The 22,928-nt window shown below is 46.0% G+C and overlaps 1 protein-coding gene across 6 annotated transcripts in view; it reads left to right on the top strand.

Moving 5' to 3' along the window:
* Bcl9 (BCL9 transcription coactivator) overlaps positions 1–16,047 on the top strand; it is an 84,014-nt gene extending 67,967 nt beyond the window's left edge. For 4 of the 6 annotated variants that reach the window (XM_051199327.1, XM_051199330.1, XM_051199328.1 and 1 more), the window contains exons 4-10: positions 2,419–2,730; positions 3,643–3,959; positions 5,572–5,761; positions 6,546–6,645; positions 8,743–10,981; positions 12,128–12,388; positions 13,674–16,047. In XM_051199327.1, coding sequence (XP_051055284.1) covers positions 2,678–2,730; positions 3,643–3,959; positions 5,572–5,761; positions 6,546–6,645; positions 8,743–10,981; positions 12,128–12,388; positions 13,674–14,791 — 4,278 coding nt within the window. In that variant the 5' untranslated portion in view covers positions 2,419–2,677 and the 3' untranslated portion in view covers positions 14,792–16,047. The remainder of the gene's footprint in view (positions 1–2,418; positions 2,731–3,642; positions 3,960–5,571; positions 5,762–6,545; positions 6,646–8,742; positions 10,982–12,127; positions 12,389–13,673) is intronic. The other 2 variants (XM_051199332.1, XM_051199331.1) reach the window with 2 other exon arrangements.
* Positions 16,048–22,928: the final 6,881 nt, after the last annotated feature.

The following is a 22,928-nucleotide window of genomic DNA, read 5'->3' as shown; positions in this document are numbered from 1 at the left end:
TCTTGTAGGGTTGCTGTGAGTGAGCTGGTACTTGCATGGAGTGAGTCTTAGAACAATGCCTGGGACTTAGTAAGAATGCTGGGTTTCTGAAGAAGAGAAGGGAGATGCATGGGAGGAATCTTCGTCCTAGAGGGCAGTCCCTCTCAGGCTCCGATGACTGAGGAGGGAGGAGTCTTTGCCCTGGAGGCAGTCCGTCTCAGGGCTCTGATGATCCTGTGCACCATCTTTCCCAGAGCCTCATCTGCTTCTTAGTGCCTGTCATAGACATTTGATGGTCTTTGCTCAGTTGTTCTTACTCTCAGAGACAGGCTAAAGCTAGGCAGGATGTCTTTGAACACCTCTCAGGTTAGGAATTAGAAGCCTAGACTTTGTCCTTAGCCCTTGCATGAAGCCTCATATTCCTTTCAACCTCTGTTCTGTCTGTCCATCCACAAACTAAGGTTGAGGAAATTGGGTTAGGAAGGAGAGCCAGGGTCTGAGAACACCGACTGGAGAAGCCATTTGTGCCTGTACATTCTGGTTCATTCAGGTGGAAAACACCTGCCGATCAAGGTCGGGCAAATTGTGAGAAAACAAATTGTATGTAGAAGTACTTTGAAAATAAAAATGTTTTATGTTCATGGCATCATTATTAGAAATAATTTTTGCTACCAGCTCATCATAAATGCCTAGCAGATTAATGAAGCAATTTGATGTTTGTGATGTATTTTGCATTTCTTGGGAAGAAGAGTGAAGCACAAACGCCAGGTGTTTCTGTTTTCTGAGAAGCTGGTAAGTCACATAGGACCCAACTGTATCCTTAGTACATCATGCTGAGTAGTATAGAGAAACCAGAGAAATTACAATACGGTTCTTGTCTTCAAAGAATATGCTCTTCACAGGGAGCAAATAGACAGAAAGGAGTGCTCAGTACCAGAGCCTGAGCACTAAACTATGATGCAGACAGACAGTACTGAAAGCTCTGCTAACTGCTTTCCTTGGCTGATGTAGACCTTCAACCTTCTCTACCCAGAATTCATTGGCTACTTCTCTACCGGTGATTCGTATTCTTGAAAAAGAATGTAAAAAATGGTTTATAATCTTAACTCATCACATTTGACAACCACAGTCTATCCTGTGGTTTAAACTATAAAAGAAAAAAAAAAAAAAAGACAGGAGGTATTAGGAGATAGAAATATGACCTTAAATGTAATAAGATCAGTGTGTTCTTTAACATTCTGCTTCTTGATGCCAACACAGAACCACTCCAGAGCATCTTTTCCTAGTTCTCCTTCCTGTCTCCTTTACTCAAAACTTCCATACATTCCCTTCACTGGCCCAGGTAAAATAGTTGGGACTATTGGAAATACCAAATTGAAAGAATTTTGCACTTGTCCATTATCCTACCACCATGACTTAAATATAACCAAGGATCCTCCTGATTTTATTCACATCTTTGGTACTCTAGAAATAAGTGTAAGCTGTAACACCTGAGCTGCTTCTAGCTTCTTTTCATTTGTAGCCATTAATCCTCACCTGACACTCCCCCTCTTCAGTCCCACACTTGGTCAGCAAGAGAGCAGCAGGTAGAGGAGAGGGAAGAGCAGGTCATAGTGGGTACCCTGGGCGGGACCTGTGCTGTGGAGTGTATACCATGGTTCCGTCCTCCACTGTCTGGGCTTACCTAAATAAAGGGCTTTTTCTTTTGTTCCATAGCTAGGTTTGGGAATATTTTATTGACCTTTATGCTTCAAATTAGCCTTGCAAATTAGCTCAAAAAATATCTTAGCCTTCAAAGATACTCTTTTACCTTCAAAACTGTGGCTCATTGCCATGCTTGCCCATGTCCCTGTCATTAAGGTGAGAACACAGGCACAAAATCTACATAATTTAATAGAAGAATCATGGAAATCAGGGGGCAGAACTGATTGTATTGGTATTAGCTTAATGTTTGTTTTTATAAGTGTCTGGTTCAGTGCCCCATCACCCTCAAGCCCACCCGCAGAGTAAAAGCATCGACGATTTGCTACATGGTTTGAAATTGGGGTGGGTTTGCTATAGTCTATGCCATTGTTTGCCACCACAGCCAAACACCAGAGGTCAATACCCTCTGATTTGAAAGCATTATTTCAAAGCATTATTTGAAGGAGGAGGAAGACAACTCAAACCCATTGAGACTTTTATATTCAGAAATAGCCATAAACACAAGGGAGAATAAATGGCTAAAAATGAAATCTTTTCTCTCCTTCAAACAAAGGCTGCTTGGATGGGAGGCCTGTGTGCTGCTGATGAGAAATTTTTAGTCCCCTTCAGTTGCTTTCTTACCAGAGCCGGTGCCTATGACATGGCTGTCACCGGAACTTCCCCTTTGCCCCTTGTTGTGTTGGTCCTGTCTTTGTTTTGACTCTCAACTTTTCCTTCTATGTTCTTTTCCTGTAGTGTGCCCTGGAGATGCGAGATTTTCCTTCGGTAGCAGGAGGCACACACTCAGAGAATGCTGGAACGTCAAGGGGGAAGGACCCACTTCCACAGCAGAGAAAAACGAAGAGGAAAAAGGCGAACCGGCAGCCAGAGCTAAGGGACATACCAAGCAAGCAGTGGGCAGCTGCCTCTGCCCCCAGCAGCTACTTCTGCTGCAGCCCGAGAGGAACTCGGTGAGCCCATCCCATTAGTGACTGAAAGCTCAGGATTTCAATCAATGCATTCCAGTAACCCTAAAGTGAGGAGCTCTCCATCAGGAAACACACAGAGGTAAGGGCCCGGACCTCACTGCCACCCCTCAGGCACACCACATGTACACCATACATACTCGTTGGTGGATCAACATGTAGGATTAGAAGTAGAATAGTCCCAAGTAGGAAAGGAAGAGGAAACTAATGGACTGGTAACAGCTGTAGCCAACCCTGATGCTACAGTTTTTCTGGGTTACCCTCTCAGCCACCATTCCCATATCTCCTACTGTACCACTCTACCCCTTGCAGAGCACAAGCAGAAGGACCCTAAAGGCCAGGCAGTACCATCTGAGGAGGCATAGAGTGATGAGGTCCTAGGACTGAAACACCACCCAGAGCCTTTGCTGGGCTTCTCGGTACTCGGACAGCAATTTAAAGGAATGTTTTCTGTCTTCCCTGGGGGCTGTGGTTAGCTCACCCTGCCTTAGTATCATGCTGCTGTTGGAAAGAGTCTGGATCATGGAGGATTTCCCTAACCTCATGGCACCAGTGGGTTCTCCTTCTGCCCTCCTAGGCCTGCTTGCTTATCCCAGCAGAAGAGCCAGGCTCTCATTACAGCTGTTCCTCGTCATCAGCCCTGGGGGTGGTAGTATTTTGATCTTAACGATGTCTGTTTGTTTACTCTGAGCTAGTCTTAGTGTGAGAGTCACTTTTCTATGTACATAGAAACGGTTGTCCTTTATTGACAGAAGCCCTAGAGATAAGTCCCCATGTGACTCTAGTGTTCCTGAACCCTGGAGGCCATTCTGTTTGATCTTCCTCTCTGTTGATAGCTCCAAGATGGGGGCCAGGGTAGCAGGGACAAGCAAGTGGGCAAGGTACAATGTGGGGTGCTTATTTAGCATACAGGGTCTCCTTAACCTATTATAGAAACACTAACATGTACTGATCATATCTGATATCTGATCTCTCTGTTATTTGTTTCTTTTAGTAGCCCTAAGTCAAAGCAGGAGGTGATGGTCCGTCCCCCTACAGTGATGTCCCCATCTGGAAACCCCCAGCTGGATTCCAAATTCTCCAATCAGGGTAAACCGGGGGGCTCAGCCAGCCAATCCCAGCCATCCCCCTGTGACTCCAAGAGTGGGGGCCATACCCCTAAAGCACTCCCTGGCCCAGGTGGGAGCATGGGGCTGAAGAATGGGGCTGGAAATGGTGCCAAGGGCAAGGGGAAAAGGGAGCGAAGTATTTCCGCCGACTCCTTTGATCAGAGAGATCCTGGGACTCCAAACGATGACTCTGACATTAAAGGTATGTCTATAAGCTCTTTGAGACTCAGAGGGAAGCAGGTGTTCCCTGGGGAAGGCTTCTGACATCTACTAGAGCCCAGAGGCTGCTGTCACTGAAGTGGGAGAGGGGGAGACAGACAGTGACCGTCACAGCTTAGGAGGGACCATCACGTCTCATTTTTCTCCTCATTAAAGAAGAGTCTAAAACACCTTGTTTGTTGAGAAGTTCTTGCATTTGGAGGTGCATGTGGTTTGATCAGATGTGTTGTAGGCTTAGGCCATGCTCATGGACGTATTTCTGGCCTACGTGCCATTGTCCTTCTGCCAAGCCAGTAGCTACAGCTCTGCTGTGCCTGTGGCCCACACTGGAGCAGGGTTTCTGGCATTCCCTCCTCCTGGACAAGAAATCCTCAGCGACTTGGGTTTTGTGCTTGCTAGTTGCCACTTTACCAGACTCATAGACACAGGGGGAGACTTAATGACCCTGGCGTTAGTCCAGAGCTGTCACAGCTGAGTTCAGTGTGGCAGGAATGAGTGGCTACCAGATGTGGTAGAAATTGGCAGACACCACGGTGTAATGAGCCAGGAAAGGGTATCAGTGTGGGGCTTTAGGGTTTTTTTTTTTTTTCTTCCTACAGTAAAACTAAGAAGAAGAAAAAAAGTCTTAGGAGTAGGCCAGAATGTGAAGTTCTATTTAAGAAGTGAAAGTGAGATTTCCCCAGCCTAAAATGAAAGTGAAAACCTGACTACTTTCTCCCAGCTTCCCTCTCTTCCTTTTTTCCTCTTCCTCCCTGAACTGTACTTGGGGATCCCATTACAAACCCCAGCACTCTCCTGGGGACTGGTGGGTGCAGTCAGCAGGACAAATAGTTGTCATTCTTCAGAATTTGAGTTCATAGAAAGCAATCATTAGACCATCAGTATGAAATATGATAAATGCCAAAATAGGGGCTATGAGTTTGATTAATAGGGGCCTCCTGTCATATCTAAGAAGTTTCAGAAAGGTTGCCCAGAAGTAAGATCATTTATGCTATGTGTGTATACTATAGACATATGCTAATATGTGTGTACTGTAGACATAGGCTAATATGTGTGTACTATAGATGTAGGCTAATATGTGTGTACTATAGACATATGCTAATATGTGTGTACTGTAGACATGCTAATATGTGTGTACTATAAACATATGCTAATGTGTGTACTATAGACATGCTAATATGTGTGTACTATAAACATATGCTAATATGTGTGTACTGTAGACATGCTAATATGTGTGTACTATAGAATATGCTAATATGTGTGTTCTATAGACGTAGGCTAATTGATGTGTGTTCTATAGACATATGCTAATATGTGTGTTCTATAGACGTAGGCTAATTGATGTGTGTTCTATAAACATAGGCTAATGTGTGCATTATAGACAGAAGAGAGGACGGAGGAATGCTATAGACTGAGTCATTTAGGGAAAAGTATTTGAGGTATACGAGAAGAAGAGATGTTTTCTCTTAGTAAGGAACTTGCTCTTCAAGTTTTCAAGATAGTTTTGTGTTGTGATGCTCTAAATACTGGTGGGAAAGGCTGGGGGGTCGGGGCAGTTTAATCTTTCTATGACAGCGAGTCTTCCATTCTTTTAGAATGTAATTCAGCAGACCACATCAAGTCCCAGGATTCCCAGCACACACCACACTCCATGACCCCATCAACTGCTACAGCCCCCAGGTCTTCCACGCCCTCTCATGGCCAGACTACTGCCCCAGACCCCATACCTGCTCAGAAGACTCCAGCCAAAGTGGTGTATGTGTTTTCTACTGAGATGGCAAATAAGTAAGTTGGTGGCCGTGTCTTAGTGTTGAGCATGCCTTGTGTGTGTTGAAACCAGAGTGTAGGGTCAGCCACTGACAGTCAGTGCCTCCTTGGCTGTGTTGGGAGAGAGAGAGTGAGGATATGTGGAACACAGGTTGAGTATACCATACACACTTTTCTACAACCGTGTGTTCTTTAAAAAAAAAAAAATCAGTAACAGTAAATGTCTATACTAGACTAATGAGAGAATATAAGGAGAAAAGGATCTGAATTCACCAAAAAAAAGAAAAGAAAAAGAAAAATAGCTACTGTGAACATTTTGCTATGTATGTTTCAAGTGGTTAGATGAAGCAGTGAGTTTTTGTTTACTTTTCAAGAATACCTTTATACACTTCACCCCCTCCTCTCACAAGTGGATCTTCATAGTCCTGTCCTATCACAAGGTGTTTGGGATCCCAGTTTGCCCTTCCTAGTTGGTGTTTGAATGAGAATGTTTTGTAAAACACTTAAGTGGCTTGGACTAAATTGAAGATCTTCAGCTTTTTAGTGTTTTGTTGTTGTTTTTTAAATGCCTCTGTGGGAATTCATTCCTGGCCATCTTCTAACCTCAGACATTTGATGGTAAATAATAAACATAAATAATGAAGTGTGTTTCCTTTGATTTCTTCTCATTCAACATTCCTAGTGGTCCTGGATACCCCATCCAGAGCCTTGGCAGCCCAGTCCAGGGTTGGCATGTCTAGACCCACCTGCAGCTCATGGAACAAAAGCAATTACTCTAGTGCATTGTCTCATGTCTTTGCAGGGCTGCAGAAGCTGTACTGAAGGGCCAGGTCGAAACTATCGTCTCTTTCCATATCCAGAACATCTCCAACAGCAAGACAGAGAGAAGCACAGCCCCCCTGGTATGTTGTTTAGAATTGGAATAAGGTTCTGCAATGACTAAAAAAACTTGGTAAATTAAATTGGTGGCACAGCAGCTTCTGGGTATTAAACTATAGGCTCTTATGCATATCATCTGACTAATCTCTTCTACCAGAAGAGGCTAAAGAACATGGTAGAAAGTGACTACTCAACCTAATGATACCATAATTGGAGTCTGGTGACTCTCCAGGTGAATCTTACTTGTTTCAAATCAAGGCCAGTTGAGTGCTTTTTAAAAAAAATGTATTTTATTATTTTGTATGTATGTTTTGCTTACATGTATGTCTTTGTACCACATGCCTGCCTGGTACCCAAGGAGGTGTAGAACCTCTATGTGGATGCTGGGAATCGAACCCAGGTCCTTTCCAAGAACAAGTACTTCTAACCACTGAGTCAAGTGCTTTTTAATTGCTTGATAGTTTCAAAAGTTATAGTAAATCTGTTTCCTACCTGGATCTTAAGCACCCAGTATAAATTACATTAGATAAAATACAATGTTTCTTTTAATCATATAGATTTCCACATGAAATCAAAACCCATTTGTTGTGAAGAGACCTGGGGTTGGGTAGAGATTTAAAAGTTCTAGACACAGTCCCTGCTTTCAAAGAACATAGAGTCCAATCCTGGGATGAGCCTTAAACATGAAAAAACGTTCAATGACAATAAGTGATCAGTTATAATTCAAGATAGACTAGATGGCTTCTTGTCTAGTTTGTGTATCGAAGAGGGCTCTATCTCCAGGGTACAGCAGCATCTGGGCTTTCCTAAGCTCAGAAAAGCTGCTTCACATCCCCAGTGCCCCTACACAGTGGTGGAACACAGGTAACACCCCCCCTTGTCCTGGAATGTCCTGAGTATGTGGCAGTGCAGTCCACTGACTTACACAGTTCCTAATACAGCTGTCACCTCCACCTTATCTGGTACTAAAATGCCATTGGAATAGGAGTTGAGGAGGGATGGTAAAGACTGACCAGTCTCCTTTGCTGTAGTTGCTTTATGAAGTCAGTATCCACCTACAGCAAACTCGTCAACACTGGCCAGTAAAGCCACACCCTAAATAACAGCTAAGCAGAGGTGACCTCCCCTGAGGAATCACAGACATTGGATATGCTTTTGATTGTTCAGAGACATACATATTCAGATCACAAAAATCGACACTTATAAATACACACTTATGTATGAAACAAAAGCTGTTTGTATGCATAGATACACAGAGATTCACATACATATTTGCACAGGGGCAAACATTGCAGCTCAGTTGAGAGTAAGAAAATGGACATCTTCCAAACACAGTGTGCATGTTGTCAGTGAGCATGCAGTGGCCCTCAATAAATGATAAGCAATCATCAACCTGCTTGTTGATTGGAAAAAACAGATCCAGAGACACTGAGCTAATCTCAGGTTTCTCCACAGACACTTCCTGCCTGCAGATTATCTTACTACAGCCAATGTACAAACTTATCAAATATGGGATCAGTGATCACAAACTGAAAACAAACCAGAGACACCAGATACATGGAAACTCAAGGAAGCAATAAGTCGGTAGTCACTGTGCCAGAGGAGATGTTGACATGGAGCTTGAGCACAAAGCCACTGTGACTTTTAGTTTCTCTTTCTTTTGGAAACATCAGACCTTTTGATTGATAGCGAGAAGTCTATATAACCATGGCAAAGGGGAAAGGTGTTGGGTATAACCACCCACATAACCAAGAAACGAATCATTCCCTAAGTCAAAAGCACATAGTAGACATGGGATCTCAAACCTGTTCCTCAAAATAGTCAGAGGCATTCAGTAGAGTAGCTCTTGCCTGCACATGTATGAATATTGAACCCTAATTTTCATGAAAGGGAAAAGGGTGCTATTTAGTATAAGGTTTAAGAAGGGAAAAGAAAATACAAACAAACAAAACCCCAAAAAACATGTTTCCATGTCCAAAAATAGGTAATCCATGAACAGTTTGAAGGCAATATCAATATGGATTTATGTTACTGGGACACAGCTTTTATGTCTCATTTCTTTAATTGCACTTCTGTTCATTTCATCATTATATGACACAAAGCATCTTATTTGTCTTCAGAACACACAGATACCCACCCTTCGGAATGATCCAAAACCTCTGCCCCAGCAGCCTCCAGCTCCCACCAACCAGGACCAGAACTCTGGGCAGAATGCCAGACTGCAGCCAACTCCGCCCATTCAGGCACCAGCACCCAAGCCTGCCGCAGCCCCACGTCCCCTGGACAGGGACAGTCCTGGGGTAGAAAACAAACTGATTCCTTCTGTGGGCAGTCCTGCCAGCTCCACTCCACTGCCCCCAGATGGTACTGGGCCAAACTCGACACCCAACAATCGAGCAGTGACCCCTGTCTCCCAGGGGAGCAATAGCTCTTCAGCAGATCCCAAAGCCCCCCCACCTCCACCAGTGTCCAGCGGTGAGCCCCCGACGCTGGGAGAGAACCCTGATGGCCTATCTCAGGAGCAGCTGGAGCACCGGGAACGCTCCTTACAAACTCTGCGAGATATCCAGCGCATGCTTTTCCCTGATGAGAAAGAATTCGCAGCAGGACAAACAGGGGGTCCCCAGCCAAACACTGGGGTTTTAGATGGACCTCAGAAAAAACCAGAAGGGCCAATACAGGCCATGATGTCTCAATCCCAAAGCCTAGGTAAGGGACCTGGGCCCCGGACAGATGTGGGAGCTCCATTTGGCCCTCAAGGACATAGAGATGTGCCCTTTTCTCCAGATGAAATGGTTCCACCCTCTATGAATTCCCAGCCTGGGCCCATTGGACCGGACCACCTGGACCATATGACCCCTGAACAGATAGCATGGCTAAAGCTACAACAGGAATTTTATGAAGAGAAGAGGAGGAAGCAGGAGCAGGTGGTTGTCCAGCAGTGCTCGCTCCAGGACATGATGGTCCATCAGCATGGGCCCCGGGGAGTGGTCCGGGGGCCTCCCCCTCCATATCAAATGGCCCCTAGTGAAGGCTGGGCACCTGGGGCAGAGCCATTTCCTGATGGTATCAACATTTCACATTCTCTGCCCCCACGGGGCATGGCTCCCCACCCCAACATGCCAGGGAGCCAGATGCGCCTTCCTGGGTTTGCAGGAATGATCAATTCTGAAATGGAGGGGCCAAATGTGCCCAACCCGGCATCCAGACCAGGTCTTTCTGGAGTCAGTTGGCCAGATGATGTGCCAAAAATCCCAGATGGTCGAAATTTCCCTCCTGGCCAGGGTGTCTTCAGTGGTCCTGGCCGAGGGGAACGGTTCCCAAACCCCCAAGGCTTGTCTGAAGAGATGTTTCAACAGCAGCTGGCAGAGAAGCAGCTGACTCTCCCTCCAGGGATGAGCATGGAGGCCATCAGGCCTGGCATGGAAATGAACAGGATGATTCCAGGCTCCCAGCGCCACATGGAGCCGGGAAGTAACCCCATTTTCCCTCGGATACCAGTCGAGGGCCCTCTGAGCCCTTCCAGGGGTGACTTTCCAAAAGGAATGCCTCCACAGATAGGCCCTGGTCGGGAACTGGAGTTTGGGATGGTTCCTGGAGGGATGAAGGGAGATGTCAGTCTAAATGTCAGCATGGGATCCAGCTCTCAGATGATACCTCAGAAGATGAGAGAGCCTGGGGCAGGCCCTGAGGATATGATGAAATTACGTCCTGGTAGCTCAGACATGCTGCCTGCCCAGCAGAAAATGGTGCCCCTGCCATTTGGTGAGCACCCTCCGCAGGAGTATGGTGTGGGCCCCAGGCCATTCCTTCCCATGTCTCAGGGTCCAGGCAGCAACAGTGGCTTGCGGAATCTCAGAGAACCAATTGGGCCCGACCAAAGGACTAACAGCCGGCTCAGTCACATGCCACCACTACCTCTCAACCCTTCCAGTAACCCCACTAGCCTCAACACAGCTCCTCCAGCTCAGCGTGGCCTGGGACGGAAGCCTTTGGATATATCTGTGGCAGGCAACCAGGTGCATTCCCCGGGTATTAACCCCCTGAAGTCTCCTACAATGCACCAAGTCCAGTCTCCAATGCTGGGCTCACCCTCGGGCAACCTCAAGTCCCCTCAGACTCCATCACAGCTGGCAGGCATGCTGGCAGGCCCAGCCGCTGCTGCTTCCATTAAATCCCCTCCTGTTTTGGGGTCTGCTGCTGCTTCGCCTGTTCACCTCAAGTCTCCATCACTTCCTGCCCCATCCCCCGGATGGACCTCCTCTCCAAAACCTCCCCTTCAGAGTCCTGGGATCCCTCCAAACCACAAAGCGCCCCTCACCATGGCCTCCCCAGCCATGATGGGAAGTGTAGAGTCAGGTGAGTGTGCTTACATCTTCACTCTTGTAGCCGGAGGTTGCTAGAACCCAAGTTTGTGTTTTAAGAAAACTTAAGTCTTAAACCATATCAAAGGTAGTGTGGCCTTTGTCAAAATTTGTTGTAAGGTGCGTGATTGTCAATACTTGCGAAGAGTCATTCACAGGCATCCAATCCTGGCAGAATGTGTATGAGGGGCAGTTGAAAGGCAAGAAAACAGTAAACATGTTAGTTCCCTGAATAACTTACATTTGTGCATGAATACATGAGGTGAAATAGAATGGTTAAATGTGGCTTCCTAAAGTACCGAAACCACTCACTTCAGGGGCTTACTGTCCAATCAAAGGAATGAATATAAGCCCAATCAGAGTGAGGGATTCTGCTCTAAGACCTGGGAAGTTCCTCTAAGTATGTATCAACTGCAAAATGTTCTTGGTAACTGCTATAGTCATACATCACCTACAGTTTGTTCCAGTGTTTTCTTTATAGGAGAGGCTCTGGCTGATGATGATAGTTTGCCAAATGGGACCAAGGTGGTCAGTGAAGTAGTCCTGGGGTGTTAACTGCTAGCTTGATGCCATCTCCACCTGAGAAACACTAGAATCAGAATAAGGCCTGCGGTTTCCGCTAGTAAGCTGAAGTGTCTCTCTGTGGGGTAGCTGTTCACTAGCACAGTTGGGTGGGTCAGCCAGCCACCTCAGACATGGTTGTCGTGGAAGTTAATCAAGAGTTTGTGCAGAGTGCTGAGGTTAGAATATAAGCCTGTCTTCTTGACATGCAAATAAATACCTGAGTCGAATTCTAAATTGCGATTGGCCAGGGAAACAAATCCACTTGTATGGAAGAGTTGTCTGTAAGCTGTGTTTTCCTCAAGCTTGAACTGATATTTCTGGCACATTCCTGGCATGCTTGTGTAGCATCTGCTGATCTGTCACCTCTACATCATGCTGTGGTCTCCCTCTGTACACAGAACTTGATTGGAAGACAGATGACTCCTGCCCTGGGTCTAATAACACTGTCCTGTTCATCTGTCTTGTTCTGAGCCTTGCTGGGCCATAGCCATAGCGCCCAGCACCCCTCAAGAAACACCTACTCCAAGAAACACCTAATGCCGTGCCTGCTTTTGCCTTATTTTCCTTTGTCTCTTAGGTGGGCCCCCACCTCCTACAGCCAGCCAGCCTGCCTCTGTGAACATCCCAGGAAGTCTTCCCTCTAGCACACCTTACACCATGCCTCCAGAGCCAACCCTTTCCCAGAACCCACTCTCAATTATGATGTCGAGAATGTCCAAGTTTGCAATGCCCAGTTCTACCCCACTATACCACGACGCCATCAAGACTGTGGCCAGCTCTGATGATGACTCCCCTCCAGCACGTTCACCCAACTTGCCATCAATGAATAATATGCCAGGTAAGACCTGGAGCCGGAGTTGGTCCTGAGTAAAGCAACTTTTTTTTTTTTTTTTTTTTTTTTTTTTTTTTTTAAGATTCTTTTTTAAAGGATTTATTTATTATGTATACCATGTTCTGCAAGCCAGAGGAGGGCACCAGACCCCATTACAGATGGTTGTGAACCACCATGTGGTTGCTGGGAATTGAACTCAGGACCTCTGGAAGAGCAGTCAGTGCTCTAAACCTCTGAGCCATCTCTCCAACCCAGTAAAGCAGCTTTTTCATAAAGTGTTTACTCAACACCTGAGCACCCGTGTAGTGAAAGTGTAACAAGTCGAAAAATGTGCCCTCTCAGTTTGTGACTAGAGGAATGGTGCTGGGTCAGTGTGGTTGTGGGTGTGGTCTGTTTTGAAGTGGTGGTCTGTGAGGGTGCATGTTGGTCCAGGTTCTCCTGCAGCAGTACCAGAGAGCCTCTTTTTAATTGGTGACCGCACACTCTTTCATTTCCAAGTTCCCCACTGTTTTTCTGGGAAGGCAGCTTCAGACCCCGGTCCTAGCCTCACATTGCATATGCTCATTCCCGCCAGCCTTGCTAACGGGAAGTGACCTGCAATGGCGACTGATCAGCAGGGAAGCCATGACCAATTTCACCCTGATTACTAGGCATGCTGTTTATTCATCAGTAATCTTAATTAACCAGGTTAGGACATGCTCTGTTAGTGTCACTAGCAACAGTACTACCATTCTTGATTTTAGTTCCACAGAGAACAAATATATACCCCTAGTCTGCAGCAGTGTTCCTGCCCATAAGTTACTGCTTCTTTAACAGTTCTAACCTGGGGCTTCAATGGCCTCTTGATGACAGTACAAAGCAATACTAAATTCCAACAGAAAAAAAAGGACTGAGTGGTTTCCCTCTTGAAGGTTGTACTACCTGAACTTAGAGATGGATGCACCCTTTCTCCACACAGGCTACACCTGAGCCTCCCAGGCAGATTCTTTTCTTCTTTGTGAACTGTCTCCAGTGAAGAAGTCCATGCTATTCTGAAAGTTAACTTAGGTCTTTCCAGAAAGCATGTTCCCCGTGCTCTCTCTAGTCGTTCAGTTAAAGGCTTGTCATGTGCTGTCTGTCGGCGATGCTGCTCTGTGCCTCCCAGAGTGTCACCAACTTTTGGTGACAGGGATTATGTGTTTTCCCAGCCCAGTGAACATTTGATACATACTTTTTTGTTAATGTGATTTGTTATAATTTTTACTAGTTGCTTTTGGTTGAGTTGATTCCTTTGATATCTTTATTTTTCTAGGAATGGGCATTAATACACAGAATCCTCGAATTTCAGGTCCAAACCCCGTGGTTCCGATGCCAACCCTCAGCCCGATGGGAATGACCCAGCCACTTTCTCACTCCAATCAGATGCCCTCTCCTAATGCCATGGGACCCAGCATACCTCCTCATGGGGTCCCAATGGGGCCTGGCTTGATGTCACACAATCCTATCATGGGGCATGGGTCCCAGGAGCCTCCAATGGTACCTCAAGGACGGATGGGTTTCCCCCAGGCCTTCCCTCCAGTACAGTCCCCTCCTCAGCAGGTTCCATTCCCTCACAATGGCCCCACTGGAGGACAAGGCAACTTCCCAGGAGGGATAGGATTCCCAGGAGAAGGCCCACTTGGTCGCCCCAGCAACCTGCCCCAAAGTACAGCAGATGCAGCACTTTGCAAGCCTGGAGGCCCAGGGGCTCCTGACTCCTTCACTGTCCTGGGGAACAGCATGCCTTCGGTGTTTACAGACCCAGATCTGCAGGAGGTAATCCGACCCGGTGCCACTGGAATACCTGAGTTTGATCTTTCCCGCATTATCCCTTCAGAGAAGCCCAGCCAGACACTGCAGTATTTCCCTCGAGGGGAAGTCCCAGGCCGGAAACAGCCCCAGGGTCCTGGGCCTGGGTTTTCACACATGCAGGGGATGATGAGCGATCAAGCCCCTAGAATGGGACTAGCATTACCCGGCATGGGAGGCCCCGGGCCAGTAGGAACTCCAGACATTCCTCTTGGTACATCTCCATCCATGCCAGGCCACAACCCAATGAGACCACCAGCCTTCCTGCAGCAAGGCATGATGGGACCTCATCACCGGATGATGTCACCAGCACAATCTACAATGCCTGGCCAGGCCGCCCTGATGACCAATCCAGCTGCTGCTGTGGGCATGATTCCTGGCAAGGATCGGGGCCCCGCTGGGCTCTATACCCACCCAGGGCCTGTGGGTTCTCCAGGCATGATGATGTCCATGCAGGGCATGATGGGACCTCAACAGAACATCATGATCCCACCACAGATGAGGCCCCGGGGCATGGCTGCGGATGTGGGCATGGGTGGATTTAGCCAAGGACCTGGCAACCCAGGAAACATGATGTTTTAAGCTGCTACGATTGGATGTGCCGATCCTTGTCAACATGAGATTCCAGGCCCTGTGAGCTGCTCTGGTGGAGTTCCAGGAGTGCTCACTGTTGGTCATGCAATAGAAGAGCGACCCGGGGCTGCTGAGGGGGAAGAGGGAACCGAGAATGTATGGATTTACCGGAAAACAAATTATTCATTTAATCAACAGGTGTGTTTTTTTTAAGATTTATTTTTTAAAAATTATTTTTGTGGACTTGGGGATCCCGTGATGGCACCTGCTTTGGGGACTCTGTAGCCGTGCTTTGAGAATCGCCATCGTCACGTGTTGCACCGTTCTCTTGTGTGTTTACGTCCTTTGAACTGGCTTCTCCCAGGATTCTTTTCTGTTTTTTGACTTTTGATTTGGGCTTTATTTTTTTCCCTCTCAGTGTGTGTGTGTGTGTGTGTGTGTGTGTGTGTGTGTGTGTGTGTGTGTGTGTGTGTGTGTACTGTACTATATTGTAAAAGGGATTTTAGCAGAGACTTTAGTCTTTGGGGCAAGAGGAGAACAGGAGTGCTGGGCTGTTTACTTTAGATGGAGAATCCATCTTCAGACCTTGGACTATTTTCTTTCAACTCCAGTGTATAGAAAAACCAAACTACGACCTCAGAGCAGAGTATTAATGAAAAGCACAAAAAAAGGAGCTAAGTTCGGTGAGGGGTGGGGGGAGGGGGGAGATTTTCTTTTTAAAAATACTGACGCTTGGGACATTTGTTTTTCAGTTCGGTGCTCTCAGCGCGCCTGTCTCCCGGTACACAGACCCACCCTCGCCCTCACGGTTTCCCCTCCCCTCCTCTCCCGTACCCTCCAGTTCCCTGGTTAAGTGTGTCTCCTTCCCCACTGGTGACCCTCGGCTCCCCCCCCCCACTTCCCTTGGCAGCTGCAGTACCCAGGTTCTCTGCGGGAAGGAACGCTCTAGGGAGGCCTGGCCTCCGCCCCCCATGCCCTCCGGCCTCTCTTCCCTCCTAGCCTTCCCTCCCTGTGTACTCTTCCCTGCCCACCTTGTTTCTTGTTCTCCTTTTCTTAGGGATTCCCAAGTGAATTTTATTAATGTGGGAACGGAACAATTGCTAAAAGCTATCCAGGATTTCGTTTTTGTTTTAAATTTTGTGTTCCTTCCCTTTCCTCCCTCTTCCCATGCGTGAAACGTTCTGTGTAATCTTCATTAAATTTGGTACAAAACCACTTGCCAGAGCTGTGGTGTCAGAAAAATAAATATATTGTTTCTTACAAAACTGAACTGCTTTTTTGTGCCTTTAGATTCCTGTTCCTTTAGTACAGTCACTTTGGTTGCCATGCGAGCAGAGTCCTCATATTGGGGACAGAAGAACGGGCCCTCTCAGGAGTACACCTTGCTGTCAGCTGTCCCTTGTGGTGGTTTATCCTTCTCTGTCCTTAGGAAATCCAGCCATAGCAGAAGAGCAACCTTGTCCCGGGCAAGAGCCAGCAAAATGGTGTAGATAAATTAGGACAGCCAAGGTTTATCTTAGTTATTTAAATAAGTTCTGAGCCCTTGCTGGATCTTCCTGGGGTAAATCATCACACCTACACATCCTGTGTTTTGACTATCCACAAGATTGTGTGGTCCCTTCTGCCACCCTCCTCTGCAGCCTGCCCCTGCTTACTTCTGCTGACTACACAGTCTGTGCACAATCCACTTGGGCTGACATCCGTGTATACCCTGCAAGGTAGGCTTGGGACTCACTGTTATGTTCCTGAACAGTTGATGTTGTTCAGGTGTGTGTATTTCTTTCCAGTTGGAAGCACCTGGAGCTCAGAGAGAGAGAGAGAGAGAGAGAGAGAGAGAGAGAGAGAGAGAGTGTTAGGTGTGTGTTTGTGTGTGTGTGTGTGTGTGTGTGTGTGTGTGTGTGTTAGGTGTATTGTTAGCTGCAGACAGACCTGTACAAATGAGACTTCGCTAGTATGTCACTCTGTTGGTGGTCAGTGCTGCTCTCTGACAAGAGCTTCTGAGAGCTGCTTTGGTCTTCAGCTGTAGTGTCTGTGTGCTCGGTTAGCATAGGAGCCCCATACAATAAAAAGGTGGATGTGAACACTGGGGACCCCACACTGCCGATTTCCTCAGTGTGTCCTCTTTGGGTTTGAAGAGGGCCTATGAAATCCATCCTAATCATTTTTACAGATGGGGAACTTGAACCTGCAAGTTTAAGAAGTAACCTGATCTGATCTACTCTGTTGATGCTGGATAATACATTTTATGTTGTAGAGACATGAGACTGACAGAATGATTGTGATTTTGTGAACTCCATGTTTCTGCCCTGAATTACATAGTAGAGCACAGGGTAGTAAACATGGGGATCATGAGATGAACCCCCAAGAGACACTGGTCAGCTACTGCGTAATCCAGTATTGCAGTCACTAGTGGAATTTAGCCCCATGGCTACTATCCCAAGCAGGAGGTTGATGTAAGCAGATGTTCACTTGGAGGGGCAGCAAGAGATGGGCTGCCAGGTATGGAGGCAGCCTGCTGGGGGACCCGGTGGGAATGGTGCTCCACTCTTGCGGCCCCTGCTGGGGAACTTGGAGTGGTGCAGGTCAGGGTTCCCATTTCAGGTGCTGAGCTCTTTTCTTTATAAAGACTTAAATCTTCATGTTCCTCAACAGCATCCCAACCACACTTCATCCAAGTTTATGTGAGATTAGGTGTGAGTTCTAACTTTCTAGGATTATTATAAAACCACACTTTTGAGAAACTGCATGTGGGTTCGTGGAAAAGTTAACATGCAGGTTTTAAAAAAAACAAACAGTAGCAAAGATTGATAGTGACATAGTAAAGGGTCAGTTGGTTTCTACACCCAAACAGTTTGGATTTTAATGAGGAAAATAAAAAATCATACCTTCAGGACTTAAGGGTGTGGGGTGGGTCTTAGCAGTTTTTAGGGGCCGATAAAGACTATGTAACATTTTCTCTAGAATAATATGATATAAAACAAGCCTGCTGCTATAAATGGAAATAGACAAATACAGAATTGTAGTCATCTAATGTAGGGTGTGGCATGAGAAAATCAAATCCTTGTGCAGTGCAAAGGGATTGAACCCCAAGACCTCACACGTGCCATACCCGTGATCTCCCAGCTTAAAGCTAATGCTTAAACAGTTTCAATGTTTGGAGTTGCGTGTAAAACAATCGATCTGTTTCTCCCAGCCTTCCACATCTCCACTTCTTAAATGTTGTAAATGCAGTTCAACAACATTCGTCAGGATTGGCTTCTGGGATGTACTGTCTGTGCAGGTAGACGGGACCCCAGCATAGTTCAGTGTGTGTGGTGGTGGGGGGAATCATTTAAACAGTGCTAGCATAGAGTTCCCACGTTTCCATTTTCCCCTGGGCTCCACATATTATTTAGCTCACTGGTGGGTGTGGCTAAGTGAAGCAGCCGCTCCATAGCGATGCTGGGGCATGCTCCCTTGATTCTTAGCCAGCAGGCAGAGGCGCCCTGGGAAAGACGGCTGCTGTGTTCCATTTGAACTTTGTGTTTCGTCATGTCTTCCCTTTTCTGAGTGCTTTTAGAGAGCTGAAAGGAGAAGGAAGTTAGCCTTAACCGGAGGACCTATTTACTTGGCAGAGCACCTACTGTGTGTCAAGAATTGCCAGACTCCAAGATAACGAAACTGTAAATCTGTTACAACATGGTCACTGTTGCAGAGAAAGTGCAAACAGAAAAGGAACAAGCAGTCGGAAAGGAAGTTTCTTCAAGGGAAAGGTGATCTTTGAACTAACTGGAGGTTTCCTGGAAGCCAGTAGAAGAAAGCAAACAGCAAGAGACTCTTTGAAGGAAGGCAGACGTGGGAAAAATGCTCAGAGGGAAGGGCTGGATCATGCCGACCCTGGTGTGGCCCTCTCGGACTTGGAGCTTAAAGTTTTAAGCAGGGAGGGCCTGGGGGGGGGTATTGCTCTAATGTTAATTGACTGCACAGGGCTAGGGTTTGATGCCCAGCACCATAAATAAGTTTTAAGCAAGGAAATCAGGCGATTGGATTGGCTTAGGAAGAGTATGAAGCTGGGTGTGAAAGGCAGGATGGCTGAGGGAAGAGAGCAGAGTAAGACTGGGAACCTGCTCATTCTATAAAACCCTTAAGGTAATCTTCTGAAAAAAAATCCTATTTCCAAAATTCTTCAACAGTACTGTCCTTTTCTTGTACTTAGTTTTTCTGTAATTTTTTCCAAGTCATAAAACTGTAGTTTTAAGAAAAGTAATAGACTCTTAACTTGTTGATAGACTCATAATAACACATTTAAGGCAGATCATTAATAATACACAAAATCCAGATTGTAGACAACGTTTCTACTGGAGGGAACTAAACGGGGAAAATAATGTTAGAAGGGAGATAGATGCACTATAAGGATCATAATAAAAAGCCTGCCCGGGCACCTGTCAAACAGGAGTGTTCCCGCTTCTGTGTGAGTGACCACATCAGCTCTCAGCTTTCTGGCTCAATGCTTAACTGGGCTTGGCAACCCACAAGCACTGCTAGAGAAAGAAGGCGCGTGGATCTGTGAGCCTGCATGGCTCCGAAATTACTGCCTCAGGCACATCTAAAGCATGGAAAAGTTCAGTCATTTCACCAAACACAAAAGAACAGGTGTCCCTTGCAAAATGCTCCTCCAGGACCCTAAGCAATTGTGAGATGTCCCACAGGGTCAAAGCCAGGTTAGACCTGGGAAAGAAAGGCACAGCTCTTTGCCAGGCTGGTGCTCAGTGGTGGAGAGGCAGCTGGGCCATCTGTGAGGCTCTGTAAGGATTATAAAAACCCCTGTGTTAGTGGTACCAGCTTCTGTTGCTTGTTATCGTGGCTGGAGTGCAGGTGAGGGCACCCAACTTACAAATCTCTCTGTTAGCCAGTGTTCAATTAATTAGTGTGAATTTATGTTTTCAAGATTGCGTTTATTTATTTACCACGGCAGAAGCTCTTTCTATTAAAGCCTCTGGGGAGCCTGTGTTTATTTCTCTCCTTTAACAGGCTTCCAGGGGCTTTCATTTTTCTCACTTTCCACACAGAAGCTCCCCAGCTACCTGGGGAGTGACTTCCCCTGGAGACACATACCCAGCCTCACAAATCAATCCGAGATCTAAGCACTGGCTTTCTGCTGCATACCCGGGGCTGTGCCAGTTCTCAGACTGGGCCCAGTCTGAGTCATCCCTGGTGTGATCACTCAAAGCTATGATCACTCAAAACATATTTGGTTACAAGGGATTGTAGGTGGCTGTGATTTATTTTGTTTCCCAACCACAGAAGGACTCCTAGGTTTGGGTAAAGTTGTGTATAATAGCTATCAGTAGTTGATCTACTGAAAATTGTATACACTGGGCTGGAGAGACGACTCAGCAGTTAAGAGGATAAAGGACCAGAGTTTAGTTCTCAGTACTTGGGTCAGGTAATTCACAACCACCTTGCATCTGCATACTGCCCCCCCCCACATATGCACAGAATTAAAAGTATTTTTCAAGTTTCATACAAGCATACAGATTTATTTACATAACCATGTAAATATGCTTATTAACTCTTCGAGACATCATACAATGTATTTTGCACATATTCACCTCCCACATGGTAGAAGAAGAGAACCAACTCCACAGTTGTCCTCTGGCCTCCACCATGGTATGTGTGCACACTAGTGTTCACATTCCATATTGAAATCATTACCGAAATTAGGCAGTAAGGACAGAGTAGACATAACACGATCAGACCCTTTCTGACATATTAATCTTTCCCTTTCCTTAGACATCCTCTCAGCAAGCACGCAGGACAGTTCTAGCCTCTCTTCTTACCCATTTAGTTTGTCCAATCACAACTAGTAAATACCTTCTGCATGCTGATAACACTAGAGATTTTAACCTCTCCACAGAGCATGAGTTCTAGACACACAAGTTACCTCAACACCTTAAATGACTGTTTCAACTCCCCATGATGCCATTCACCATCACAGTAAACAAATTGTCTTTCCACTGAGCGCTCTCATGCAGGAGACATTCCTTTTTTAATATCATGTTTATTCTTTGAGAATATTACACAATGTATTCTGAATATATTCACCTCCCCCATCTCCTCCCATAACCACGCACTCACCATTCCCTTTTTTTTGTTTTTTTTTTTTTTTGTTTTTTTCTCTTCCCCTTTCAAGTCCAGTTTGTATTGCCCAGCTAGTTTGGAAGTGGGGCCTGCCCTGGTGTGTGGTTGACCTAACAGGGGTCACATCATTAAATACTGAGTCTCCCTTTCTCAGAAGCCACCAAATACAAGTAACTCCTCAGCAGGTAGTGGAACTTTGTGTCAACCCCACCCCTATGCTGGGAATTTGTCTGGCTGGAGATTGTGCAGTTTAGACATGCTCTCATTAACACTGTGAGTTCATATGTGCAACTGTCTTGTGTCTGGAAAATACAGTTTCCTTGATGTTACTGACCACCTCTGTCTTGCTTTTATAATCCTTCTACCTCCTTTTCTCCAAGATCCCTGAGCCTTGTGATGAGGGGTTATGGTATGCATGTTGGAGCTCACCGAAGTTTCTTAATCTCTGCCCATTGGCCAGTTGTGGGGAAGGGTCTCTGTTTTAAGTGATGTCTCATTTAAGGAGATGCTTTTCTGATGAGGTCTGGGAGATGCTATGATCTACAGGTACAGTAATAAATATTAGGATTTGCTAAAGTACTATGTCCATTTAGCACAATAACAGCATTGGGTTCTCCCACAGGACCTGTGCCCTATCTAGCCTGGAGTTCTTGTATCCATGATGACATATATGGGTTCTATCTCTTGGAGTAGGCCTTAGATCCACTCAGAAAATGGTTGGTTATTCCAGGAAACTCATGCCACTATTGTACCAGATGGGCGAATCTTGTCAGGGTGGCTAGAGTTTGCAGGGTTCATTGCTGGATGAGAATGAGGCTTGCTTTTCCCCTCCTGCAGTGTACACAGCACCTTCCAGCATCATGAAAGCTAGCCAGGAAGGATGAAGCTCACAGGTGGGTGCCAGCTTGATTTTTAGGTGCTATTCTTAATCCTTTGCTTTTAACAAATTGTCAGATCCTCTTGTGTCTCATTCCTCTCCCATTGCTTTAGTTCACACTACCACATGGTTCTAGTTTCTTTTTCATTTAATGTTAGAGAAAATTGTGTGTGTGTGTGTGTGTGTGTGTGTGTGTGAGAGAGAGAGAGAGAGAGAGAGAGAGAAAGAGAGAGAGAGAGAGAGATATGTGGGGCATTGGGGAGCACAGCATGGCATGCATGTACAAATCAGAGAATAACTTTGTGAAGTCGGTCCTTCACCTTTCCATGAGTTCTGGGGCTCAGACTCTGGTCATCAGTTTTATACAGCAAACACCTTTGCCTGCTAAGTCATCACGCCATCCTCTGCTGGTATCTCAGCCGCTGCTTCCGAGTGTCTTCCTATTCAGGGTACTTCCCACATTGTAGAGCATATACTTACACACAGACACACAGAGATGCACACACAAGTCACAGACAGACACACACACCATAGTTAGTATCACAGTGCTATATTTCTCTTAGCAATGACTTGTGTAAGCCACCTTATGAGGTCAGGAGTCTGTTTTCTTTTGCTCATCACTTGTTCACTAGCATCTAGCATCTGGTGTCTACACTTGACAAGAGATCAGTAAATATTTGTTAAATGGACCAGAGAACAGAAAGAACTGTGAGCACAGGTAGCTAAGGAGGATATCATGGTGGTTGTGATACATGGAGTGGAGCCTGAAGTAAAATGGATGGCAGAGGCACAAAGGCACACCACGGCCAAGGGAAAAGAAGTGGGAATGGACAGGTAAAGGCAACACAGCCAGCTGACATCAAAGGGAACAGCTTAAGTAAAACAAATCCATTGAGTCATAAAATGTGGAATTAAAAAGATGGAGAGAACAGCTGGCCTCAGAAGCCAAAAGAAGGTATTTCATCTTGATGTGGGAACCAACTCTTTGGTCCTTATCAAGGAAATTGGGTGGTGCAGTTTATTTAAAAAAAAAAAAAAAAAACGAGTCTGGCAGCTACATGCAAAACGAACGAAGTGAAGGCAGAACCAAAGACTGAAAGGTCTTACCGTTGTGTACTCAGTTAATTTACTGCTGGGAGGCGAGGCTGC

This window comes from Phodopus roborovskii, unplaced genomic scaffold (genome assembly GCF_943737965.1).
Source record: "Phodopus roborovskii unplaced genomic scaffold, PHOROB, whole genome shotgun sequence".
In the NCBI taxonomy this organism is placed as follows: Eukaryota; Metazoa; Chordata; class Mammalia; order Rodentia; family Cricetidae; genus Phodopus; species Phodopus roborovskii.
This window is presented reverse-complemented; position numbering and strand designations above follow the sequence as displayed.